The following is a 13,239-nucleotide window of genomic DNA, read 5'->3' as shown; positions in this document are numbered from 1 at the left end:
GCATAATTTTACAAGAAACAAAGCAACTGGATTAACAGGTAAAGAATTATGTTAAAAAGAAAAGGAGCAATTCTAAAATTGACGAATGTTTTTGTTTTAATAAAAAAAAGAAATGTAAATATTAAAAAAAATATATAATAAAATAGGTCTTCAAGTTGAAAGAATTTGTAACAACTTTAATTCTTTCTGCTGAATTCTTGAGACTTGAGAAATAGGAAGGTTGTCCCTTCTTAGATTAGTTGGGAGAGGAACGTATCCACAGAACAATGTTAACTCTAATCAAAGTGATTTTGTCAACTGTCTATTGATCTGAAATAAACACTAAAATTAACCATGTCTTGTTTGACACCAATGTTGATGTAATGGCCACCATTCTGGAACTGTTTACATTTGCATCCAAAATTAGACATTTAAATGTGTGTGTGTATATATATATGGAAGAATTAACTGGCAAAAACAAAATGTGTCTCTCTACCTATCTAGAGGAGTCCAAACTGAGAGGGACTTCTCATCTCATTTCCATTAAAAATGTGTCTACACTTGTGTGTGTACTGTCTCTAAATATGTGAAGGAATGTGGCCTAGTGATTAGGGGGATTTGGGCTTATGATCATAAGATAGTAGTAAGTTCAATTCCTGGACTGGGCAGTGGATTGTGTCCTTGAGTAAGGTACTGCATTTCACATTACTCCAGTCTACTCAACTGCAAATGAGTAGCAGCCTTATGCTGGAGCAACCTTCTCTCCTTCCAGCTGTCACATTTTTGATATTCCACTGGATTGAAGGCGAAAGGGCCAGAAAGGGTGTCTATGTCCACTCATGAATACATAGGCATCTAAAACAATTAACAAAAGCATGATACACACTGTCAAGTCATACTCACTTGCAATTGACAGTAATGATTATGTGTGAGTGCATCTATGTACTGTCACTATACTGGCCTCTGCTTCTCAAAGGTGGCTGCTCTCATGCCAATCTCTGCACAGGCATTTCTGATTCACTCATCTCTCCTCTCTTATCACTAATATTGTCTCCATTACCCCACCAGGCCCTTTACTAATCACTAGATCCCCACCCTTCCTTCCCAGAATAGCTCTCTGAACTTCTCTGTCTGTAGCCATTGTCCAAGAGGAATGTTGTGTTGATCTAAGACATTAGGGTGGGGTGGACTGCAAAACTCATAGGTGTGATCATTTCCTCTAGATCACACCAATCAATAAAATAAAAGAATAAGAAACATGAAGACAGGACTTCTAAAAATGTGAAAAGATAAAGTTAAGTAACCTCTATACATTTCAAACACAAAGGCACTTCATTAGAAGTGAATGGCTTAGAAATGTAGGTTTATGTAGATCCTGCCATGTTGATTGCAGTAAGAACCGTGACCCTGCTTTGTCAGAGCAGTCGTGGGTTTCGTATTTTACTTCTGTATTATAATTCTCAAGGTAAACTACAACAGAGCTCTTCTTCCAAAATAAAATAAAATTGGAATTAAAAGTGAAGTAAAAGTGTCTCACAGATCTCAAATTAGTACTTGTAATATCTGACATCATTTTTATTAAAATATTTATTATCTGTGTGTGTGTGTTGGTGTCATGATATTGAGTAACACTGAGTAATTCTGTAATAGTAGTAAGGTGTAATAATAGTACTTCTGATGTGGTAGTAAAGTATTATGTGTTGCTAAATACTGCTGTAGTGATAATATTGTGTTGCATCAGTACTAGTAGTAGTAATAGTAATTTGCCTGACTATCAAAGTTGCAACAAAACATATCTGCAATAGCAATATGACACAGAAACAGCAGCAACAATCAAAGATGACAAACCCTGCCCGATGCCTACCCCACTTCAACTCCACCATCAAAGTACTAATCTAAGTGTGGTCAATCAACGCTGTTACCTGGTAGCTTGGGCACTGTCCTCAGTTTCGGCATCAGGCGCCACATCGGAATCTCGTCGGTCTTGAGAAACGGAAGCAGATAAAAGGCGATTGGGGGGGGAAAAAGAACAAAAACAGAAATGATATATGGAGCACATTAGACATGAATGCAGCATGAACATAATTATAAGGTGTCAGCCATCAGAGATTATTAGAGAGAAAAAGAGATGAGGCAAGAAATAGAGGTAGGAGACAGTTGTTAGTCTGAGAAATTTTATTGCTGGTGCTTTGAGGTGGAGAACAGATGTGCAAGAGGCCAAAAAAAAGCATGTGTCTTTCAGTACTTAAGTTACTCTGGTGAATATTCTAAGCAAAGATAGTTGCATGTTGAACACTCTTGAGAACGGTGGTTGTATGTTGTCCAGTTTGGCAAAGTCACTAGCACCAACTCCATGTTGGCCATCTGTATACACAAACACACACACATGCACATGAGATGCAAGATCTTTTTGTCGAAGACAACTACCTGTTAAATATGGAGGAAGTGCAGCTTAGTGCAAAAATACAGTTCAATTACCTGTTGATGCTGGGCTCACATCTTGCTTTGGAGAGAACATTTGTCTGAAGTCTTTAAAGACTAACATAATCCACTGGTTAACCTATTTTTTTAGGAAAGGTTAAGCAACAGAATACTGATTCCATTTGTGGGAGTGAGTATAATTTACATATCAACATCATTTAGCATCCTTTTTTCTATGACGGTATGGATTAGACAATTTGACAGGATCCAACGAGCTTCAGGTCTATACTGATCTCTTGTATCAGCTTTGGCATGGTTTCTATGGCTGGATACCCTTCCTAATGCCACCCTCTTTATATGATACATACATTTTCCCATTGCACAGTAACTTGGGCAAGGTTTTCATCTACAGCTACAGGTTGACAAATACTTTGTGACTGGCAATTGATTGACCAAGACTGAAACTTCAGAAAGAAGCTCATTGCATGCATACACACACATTTAATACAGACACATATGTATGCATGTACGTATACATACATATGTTTTAGTATAATATAATACAACTTTTAGGTAGTTATAGTCTGAGAACAACTGAAGAGTGAGTTATCTGAATGATGTAACCTCAGAAAATGGTTCAAAGAGTATCTATCTACCAAATCAGCAGACGAGATTTTGATTGGCCTAGGGCTATAGTAGGAGACACTTGCTCAACATGTCACACATTAGGACTGAACCCAGAACCATGTGAGCCATGCCTGCCTATATATATATATATATATATATATATATAGACACAAACTCACACACACATACAGTAATACCTCACTTTACGAGACCTCGGGTTTACAAGTTTTAACAAGTTTTATTTCCTGTTTACCAGTTTTTGCTTTACAAGTCTTCTCTGTGAACAAACTAACTCATATTTCAAGGCATTACTGTATATATATGTGCTTGTATATATATATACATATATAAACTCATACTTCAAGGCATTACTGTATATATATATATATATATATATATATATATATATATATATATATATATATATATATACAAACACACACACACAAATATTATAATACATTTGACAAAATATGTGTGTATATATTTGTAATGTAGCTATTTTTATTTGTCTCCTTCCCTCTCCCTCCACACCCTCACATATGTATTTCTTTAAAAAAGCTCAATAAACCAGGAGACACCATTTCTAATGAGTGAAAAGCTAAATAAAGATCCACTATATTTATGACACATCTCTTCTCCACCTCTAACCAGATATTAAAAGCACTTCTTTGTTAAGACTAAAGCAGAAAATAAAGTAAACAGTTTATCGTTTCTCAATAATAAAGATGTATAAAACAAATATTACATTAGTACCATACAATATATAACAATATATGTCAACTTGTACATACATACATACATTCATATGCACACATATATATATATATATATATATAGCATTGGATAGATAAGAAGCAACAATATTAAAATATTTTAAGCAAGCTATTTGCAAGATAATTTCTATTACATTGCATGGATTAGGATGATAATAATAATCGTCTTTATCATTAATTTTAATATAGTTTTTAAATATATATTTTTATCTTTTGTTTCTAACACAAGCATAGCTAAAAGCTGTTTTTGAAACATACAACAAAAGTCCTACAAACAAAAATATTTAATAAAAAAAAAAAGAATTATAATACAGAGATAAGTAAAGTAAAATAACATTTAAAAAATACGTATGTATTAAATAAAGAAATATAAATGTATAAAATTGAAATTTGTAGGCTTTGTCAATGGCAGAATAATCTTTGTCTAACTTGTGAAAGCAACTGAAGGAAGCTATACAACTAACTGGAAGGACTATCAATGTTACAGCTGTTCTGATTGGTTGATTCTGTTGTCTTTTTTTTTTGTTTTGTTTTCACATTTGTCGTACTTTCTAGTGGATATTTTTATTGTGTGATTGAAAACATAGATGTGAAAAAACATTTAAGTAGAGAACACTTACGAAAGGTTATCCAGCATTAAGATAGACTAAATGTTGGTGGTTACGAATACTTCCAAGACTGTCTATAACAAGACGTATTGCTTGGACAAGAAAATGCAACCAAACATTTGCAGAATTCTTTGACCTATGAAACAGTTGCCCAATACTTTGACCATTTAGTCATATCACCTCATTTGGTCCTGCATTTTCATCAACTTCAACAATCTATATACATACAGAATTGCCAAAATACACCAGATAAAAATGATCTCAGATGAAAAATCAGAGGTTCATATCGTGTTACAAGCACTGGATCTGTTCTTAAGCAAAGAATTTAGTTCTGAAACAATTTGTTAGCTTGTACGGCTGAAGTGTTCAGTTTCTTTGAGGAAATGCTACATGTGAAAAACAAATGTCCTCTCTGGGTGAGACTGGCCAGTCTCTTAACATTTTGGAAACTAGAAATAAGCACCTGATTATATCGATTCTTTTGATTCAGAAAAAGATCAGAAAATTTTTTCCTTAACCATTTAGGCATTCAGATTACTCTGTCAAATGTAAAGCTTATTTATTTCATTGTTTTGACTTAATCATGTATTATCTCATAGCTTTGAGATTTCAATGATGTGATTGTTTATTTTTAGAACGACATAATAGGGTATGTGCGAGAAGCCTGATCTGGCAGCATTGAATATAAAACAGGTAAGATATTTGGGTCGGATAAAGTTGGTTTAAATTCTGAAGGGTTCAGTAAATAACAATCTGTACAGTCATTGAAAGAATTATATTTTCTCAGTGCTAAGCATTTATGTAACCCTACGTAGACAAGATTGTGGTGCATAGGAAATTATCCTAAACAACTAGATTTTAAAAGAGTTTTATATTTATGAATTGATTTGAGAAGCTTGGGACTTACTCCAGAAGCATATAAGAAAACACTGACTAGGAGTTAAAATTAGAGCATTGGTGTATTACAAAATCAGAAGCTGTATATACAACTCAACAAATTGGCCTTGATAATATCCAATATGAACTTCATGTTTATAGCCATTACAACATCATTGTGTGATATAACATTGTTATATCATGAAGTTATATGATTTTTAAATATTTTAGTCAGGAGAAGTTAGTATATTTATGGCCTTTGCAGGCCTGAAGCTAGAAAGATTGTAGTCTATGTCTTTTAGAATTTGGCCAGATTGCTTTGTTTAGGTTGACTGAATTTTTTTTTTTATTGTTGGGGATGATGATCAGGAGGTAAAAATAAGTATCACTAAGTCAAATAAGAATTCCATTGACTATATTTTTTGAAAAGTTTGTAGATGAAATCTATGATATACTCTGGCTGCAGGAGTAGGAGCTTGTGCATGTTAAGAGCACACAGTGTCTATGTATTCTGTATATGTTTGCATATGTATGTTTTGTGCATATGTTTGCATGTGAGTGTGTCTACAGATTTATCACAAAAAAAACATTATGCATGATTAGCAAAGCTAAATAAGAACATGTTTGAGCTAAGCTAAGCATTCAATAAAGCATGGTACTTAAAGCCCCTTCCCTCTTTATGTATCAATAACAACATTTTTAATATTGTTTCATGTTCATTCCATCCTGCTTCCATGGATGGGATTAACAACTGTTTTCACAACTGAGATCCAGCTATTCTTTTCTACCATGAACTACTCATCTGTCTTGTAGCTTGAGGTTTCTTTCTTTTTCTCTTTCCCTCTTGTTCACTCAAACACACTGGAACAAATTAAATTAGTTTTTTCCCACCATGGGCACAAAACAATGATTGCAGAAAGTAAGTTTTGAACTATTGGCTATTACATCACTTAGTTAAGCACTTAAAAAAAAAAAAAAAAATCTGTCCAAAACTGATAACTAGGTTCCCAATGGCAATTGTATCTTCTAGATTGTCCAAATTCAACTTAACAGGCAAGCCAGCAGCAAAAGTGGATTGATGCCTGGCAAAAATATGGATTGTAGCAACTTAGCAAACCTTTCAGATTTTCATCAACACCAGCCTCTGACTGAGGAATACCATCAAAGTCTTGGGTGGTATCATAGTATTCAACAGCTCCATCCTCATCATTAGCATAACCGCCATCATAAGTAGCATCACTGCCATCATAAGTAGCATAACCGATATCATAATTAGCTAAGCCACTATCATATGTAGCACTGCTAACGTCATAATTAGCATCGCCACTATAGTAAGTAGCATCACCAACATCATCAGTAGCATCACCAACATCATCAGTAGCATCGCCAACATCATCAGTAGCATCGCCAATATCATCAGTAGCATCGCCAACATCATCAGTAGCATCACCACCATCATAAGTAGCACCATCGCCACCATAGTCTATACCAGCACCACCATCATAACTAGCAGCGCCGACATCGTAATCACCATCATCAAGCGACTTGGAGAGAGACTCCGCAAAACTGTGAATTTCTGGAATTATGTTGGTATACATTATATATATATATATATGTATGTATATTTTCAGAAAAAATATGTTGATGCTTTTTATATTTCGTTGAAATGATGAAGGGTATTTATGTTGTATATAAATGAAAGTATGTCTGCATGCATGTGTATATGTATATCCATCATATATATGTGTGTGTGTGTGTTTTGCCGCTTGTATATTTCAATTAACATTTCATAGGTTATCATCATTTAATGTCCGTTGTCCATGCTGGCATGGGTTGGACAGTTTGACCAGGGCTGGTAAGCTGCAAGGCTGCAGCAGACTCCAGTCTGATTTGGCATGGTTTTCCACAGCTAGAATCCCTTCCTAATGCCAACCACTCTGAGAGTGTAACAAGTGGTATTATGTGCCACTGGCACAGGTGCCATTTGCATGACACCAGTATCTGCCATGACTGTGATTTGGCTCAACTTGATGGGTCTTCTCAAGCATGACACACATACAATTTTGAAGTGTGTGTGTTTGTGTGTGTATATGTTTCAAAGTGTATATATGTATAGAACTGATATGGTAACAAAAACAAAAACAAACAAACAAACAAAAAACAAAAACACCCCACCTAAAAAAACAAACAAAAACAGAATAAAAAAAAGAAACACCTCCCTAAAGAACAAACTAAAATAAAACTAAGAAAAAAAAACAACAAATATCAATAAAATTAAATTGACTAGTTCAAATCACCTTCTGTCTTGCTCTGTGATTCTTCAGTGGACATCTGTTGTGGCAAATCTGTGTGTTCTGAAAGACAAAACAGTCCTTGGTTCAAGTACAGACTGGTCTACCACAAGTTTCTGAACTCCCTTCCATCGTCACCTCATGACCATTGGTCAATAAGCAAAGTGCAATAGTTGATTACATATAAGTACACACACACACACACACACACACACACACACACACACACATGTATTATACATACACACACACATAAAATACATTCATTTATTCTATTACTAATTTCAGTCACTGGACTGCTGCCATTCTGGAGCACCACTTTCAAGAGTTTTAGTTGATCACATCGATTCCCAGTGTACTGATATCAGTCTGGCATTTATTTTATTGATCTCTATTTGTCAAACAGTTAAGTTAGCTTCTTATAAAGGAATATAATACTTTGGTACACACACACACACACACAAACATGCATATATACAATTTTTGTTTACTGAAATTCTATTTGTAAAGTATTGGTCAACTAGAAAGAATGCAGCAGAAGATACTGTCTCCACATGTTGCACAGTAGGACTGAGCCTAGAACCTCATAGTTGTGAAATGAACTTCTTAACCACATGGCCATACTCATGTAGAGACAGATGAAGGCAAAATGGCTGAGAGATACTGGATTAGCAAATCATAAGTTCAAATATTTACCTTGCAAATGGACTTTGGGGATTTTAGTTGAATAATTCACTCTCCAGTACATCGATACTGTACAGATTACTATTTATCAAATGGCTAAGTCCACCTAAAGTCATGTAGCAAGGGTGCAGCAAAGTGGAATCAAGCTTGGACATGTGCTTCTGACCCAAATGCTTTAAACCAAAAAGCTCTTTTATATATATATATATATATATATATATATATATATATATTTATTTATTTATATTAAGGGCATTACTATACATAGATGCCTCATGCTATGAGGAACTCTTAAAGTAAAAACTAACATAATAAACACATTTTACCGAATGTGAGGGAATGATTCTCTTGAAGTGAGCACATATATATATATATATATATATACATATACACATATATATATATATATACATATATATATATATATATATATATATACATATATATATATATATATATATATACATATATATACATATATATATATATATATATATATACATATATATATATATACATTTAGGATTGGCACTCTCAACGTCGGCACGCTGAAAGGTAGATCTGGTGAAATTGTTGAGATGCTTGAACGGAGATGCGTAGATATGTGCTGCATCCAGGAAGTAAGATGGAGAGGAGGTTCTGCAAGGTTCCTCACAGGCAAAGAACACAGGTACAAGATTTTCTGGGCAGGGAACACTGACGGGGTCGGGGGCGTAGGAATACTTCTAGCGGAGAAATGGGTGGATAAGGTAATCGAGGTCGTTAGAGTAAGTGACAGAGTACTTAAGATCAGACTAGTGCTTCATCATAGATTAGCTACTGTCATCTCAGCCTATGCACCTCAACCTGGGCTACCAGATGGTCTGAAAGACCAATTCTATGACACCCTCTTGCAAACTACCTCGTCGACGAGTGACAGGGACCTTCTCTTTGTGGCTGGAGACTTCAACGGTCATGTCGGACGTCGTGCTGGGGGCTTCCATGGCATACATGGAGGCTATGGCTTCGGTTCCCGCAACGAGGAGGGAACCAGACTGCTGGAGTTCTGTGATGCAACCAATCTTATGGTCTGCAATACCAACTTCAGGAAACCTGCCAGTCACCTAGTCACCTACCGCTCCGGCAGACACTCTAGCCAAATCGACTACATCCTCGCCAGAAATAGGGAAAGAGGGCGGCTTATAAATGCCAAAACCTACCCTGGCGAAGAATGTACCCCACAACATAGATTAGTAGTTAGCGACTTTGGGATCAAGGCAAAATGGGTGCCCAGAATTAGACAGGCTTGGAGAAGAAGGGTGTGGAAGCTTAAAGACCCTGCAAACGGACAGAGACTTAGAGACAAGTTACTTGAAGCATTTAACGAAATAGAAGGGGATATAGCATCATACAACGTGGAAGACAATTGGAGATTTCTGCGGGACAACCTGTTGAAAGCCACCGACCAGATTTGTGGGTGGTGTAAGGTCCCCTCCCAACCCAGAGTAACGTGGTGGTGGAACAAGGAGGTAGACAGGGCTATTAGACAAAAGAAACAAGCTTGGAAGGACTGGAAGAACGGTGGTAGCAGGGAATTGTACCAATGTGCCAGAAGGGAGGCTAGGCGACAGGTTTATTTAGCCAGAGGGGAAGCAGATAAGGAAAGATTTGCCAATGTTCTGCGCCGTGAGGACCAAAGACTCGAGGTATTTCGGGTTGCAAGACAGTGTAGGAGAGAGAATAGTGATGTTGTAGGAGAGAAATGTGTTCGCATGGATGATGGTACGCTTGCATTAAATGAGGATGCAAAGAAAGAGGTCTGGAGATGCCACTACGATAGATTGCTTAATAAAGAGAATGAATGGGAGAAAGAGAGCCTGCCTTATGTCGACCCAATAGAGGGACCAGCTATCCGAGTTGATAGTACCAGGGTAGATAAAGCAATTAAGAGTATGAAGACCGGGAAAGCCCCCGGCCCATCAGGAATCACTGCAGAGATGCTCAAAATATCTGGCAGTGTTGGCTATAGCCTAGTCACCCGTATTACGAACCAGGTGATACACGAAGGAGTCATACCCTATGACTGGTGTAGCAGCATCATAGTCAACTGCTACAAAGGTAAAGGGGACGCTTTAGATACAAATAATTACAGAGGCATCAAGCTGTTAGATCAGGTTATGAAAGTTACAGAGAGGGTCATAGCCCAACTAATTAGGGAGCAAATCAATTTAGATGAGATGCAGTTTGGGTTCGTGCCAGGTAAAAGCACTACTGATGCCTTATTTCTAGTGAGACAGTTGCAAGAGAAATACCTAGCCAAGGATAAACCTCTGTACCTGGCTTTCGTTGACATGGAGAAAGCCTTTGACAGGGTCCCCCGATCCCTTATCTGGTGGTCAATGAGGAAACTTGGGATAGAAGAATGGCTAGTGAGAGCTGTGCGAGCCATGTACAGAGATGCGGCCAGTAAGGTGAGGGTTGGAAATGAGTACAGCAATGAATTCCGGGTAGAGGTAGGGGTCCACCAAGGTTCCGTCCTCAGCCCCCTATTATTTACCATAGTCCTCCAGGCAATCACAGAGGAGTTCAAGACAGGTTGCCCCTGGGAGCTCCTCTATGCTGATGACCTTGCCCTAATTGCGGAGTCACTATCAGAACTAGAGGAGAAGTTTCAGGTGTGGAAGCAAGGTCTAGAATTGAAGGGCCTTAGAGTCAACCTAGCTAAAACCAAAATCCTAATAAGTAGGAAGGTAGATAAAACACAAACCCCTTCAGGTAGATGGCCCTGCTCAGTATGTAGAAAAGGAGTAGGTAGTAACTCTATAAGATGTACCCGGTGCAAGCTATGGACACATAAGAGGTGCAGCAACATCAAAGGCAGGTTAACTAGCAAGTTAGTTTTTGTTTGTGGCAGATGTTCAGGTGCAATAAAGACTGCAAACAAACAGGAAACAACTTCTATCTCATTCCAGGGTGAAAAACTAGAGGTAGTCGATAGCTTCCGCTATCTGGGCGACCAAGTTAGTAGTGGGGGTGGGTGCGCTGAAAGTGTAGCTGCTAGAATAAGAATAGCCTGGGCAAAGTTTAGAGAGCTCTTACCCCTGCTGGCGACAAAGGGACTCTCACTCAGAGTAAAAGGCAGACTGTATGACGCATGCGTACGAACAACCATGCTACATGGCAGTGAAACATGGGCTGTAACTGCTGAGGACATACGTAAGCTCGCAAGGAATGAAGCCAGTATGCTCCGTTGGATGTGTAATGTCAATGTGAATACCCGTCAGAGTGTAAGTATCTTGAGAGAAAAGCTGAACATTAGAAGCATCAGTTGTGGCGTGCAAGAGAGACGATTGCGCTGGTATGGACATGTGGTGAGAATGGAGGAGGATAGCTGCGTGAAAAAGTGCCACACCCTAACAGTTGAGGGAACCCGTGGAAGAGGTAGGCCCAGGAAGACCTGGGCTGAGGTGGTGAGGCAAGACCTTCGTACATTGGGCCTCACCGAGGCGATGACTACGGACCGAGACCTTTGGAAATGGGCTGTGCGTGAGAAGACCCGGCAAGCCAAGTAAGATCGTTGCCAGTGCCCCTGGACTGGTTCTTGTGCGGGTGGCACATGAGATGCACCATTTTGAGCGTGGCCGTTGCCAGTACCGCCTGACTGGCTCCTGTAGGATTTTCGAGCGAGATCGTTGCCAGTGCCCCTGGACTGGCTTGTGCGGGTGGCACATAAAGGACACCATTTCGAGCGTGGCCGTTTTCGTGCGGGTGACACGTAAAAGCACCCACTACACTCTCTGAGTGGTTGGCGTTAGGAAGGGCATCCAGCTGTAGAAACTCTGCCAAATCAGACTGGAGCCTGGTGTTGCCATCCGGTTTCACCAGTCCTCAGTCAAATCGTCCAACCCATGCTAGCATGGAAAGCGGACGTTAAACGATGATGATGATGATGATGATGATACATATATATATATATACATATATATACATATATATATATATATATATATATATATATATATATATATATATATATATATATATATATATATATATATATATATAAGCACACACATACACACTATCAAACAGTGAAATAGATTAGAGAAAGTACAGCACAATGATTATTGAAGAAGTAACTGAGCTTGTGCCTTATACACATGTGAGTATATGTGTGTGTATATGTATATAAATACATATAAATACAACTAAAAAGGGTAAAAATTATTAAAAGTGATAATTTGTACTATTCGCTAGCATGCATAAAAAAATGTCAGTAGACAAATATTTTTACAATATATATAAAAAGGGCAGTCAAATTCCCAAACCACGAAAGAACATTATTTAGAATGTTCTTTCGTGGTTTGAGGATTTGACTGCCCTTTTTAGTATGTAAGAAGGCCTCATAGTGGTCTTTTCTCTGTGTATAAATTTTATACACTCATATATATTATATATACATGTATATTACACATGTATATACATATATAAATCATATATAACAGTGTAGTCAATAGCAGTAAAAAAATCAATTGTTATATGGTTTCCACTATTTAAATATTAATATACACATCATCGTATCTCCTATTGAAATATTAATGAATTAGCTATCTCATTCCCCCATTTTTATATATATATTTTAAACTTTATCCAGTCCAACTTTAAATGGTATTTTCTGAAGCTAAAAAAGAAAATTATTATTTTTTTTTTTTAATGTTTGAAAACTAATAAAATACAATAAACAGAATATATTAAAAAATTTTAAATAAGCTCACAGTTATACACACACAAACATGTATACATAGGTAAGCATATAAATATATATATACACACACACACACACACATACATACACATATCCATGTATACAAATGTGAGCACACACACACAAGGCCTGCCTGCTTAGCCATTAAGGTGGCATCATTTGATAATTACAACAATGCAAAGAAGTGCATTGTGACCAGTGATGCATAACATCTGAAAGTTTGGTCAATAAAG

General features: G+C 37.1%; 1 protein-coding gene across 12 annotated transcripts in view; it reads right to left on the bottom strand.

Annotated features, from left to right (window-relative positions):
* Window positions 1–13,239, bottom strand: part of LOC149136220 (uncharacterized) — an 86,124-nt gene that overhangs the window by 3,036 nt on the left and 69,849 nt on the right. For 10 of the 12 annotated variants that reach the window (XM_089351399.1, XM_089351401.1, XM_089351404.1 and 7 more), the window contains 2 exons: window positions 7,585–7,641; window positions 1,902–1,962 (listed from right to left, as the gene is read on the bottom strand). In XM_089351399.1, the coding sequence (XP_089207525.1) occupies window positions 1,902–1,962; window positions 7,585–7,641 (118 nt within the window). The remainder of the gene's footprint in view (window positions 1–1,901; window positions 1,963–7,584; window positions 7,642–13,239) is intronic. The other 2 variants (XM_089351405.1, XM_089351406.1) reach the window with 1 other exon arrangement.

This window comes from Octopus bimaculoides, chromosome 4 (genome assembly GCF_046866305.1).
Source record: "Octopus bimaculoides isolate indiv1 chromosome 4, ASM4686630v1, whole genome shotgun sequence".
Taxonomy (NCBI): Eukaryota; Metazoa; Mollusca; class Cephalopoda; order Octopoda; family Octopodidae; genus Octopus; species Octopus bimaculoides.
The sequence above is the reverse complement of the archived record's forward strand: the minus strand, read 5'-3'. Positions and strand labels throughout refer to the sequence as shown.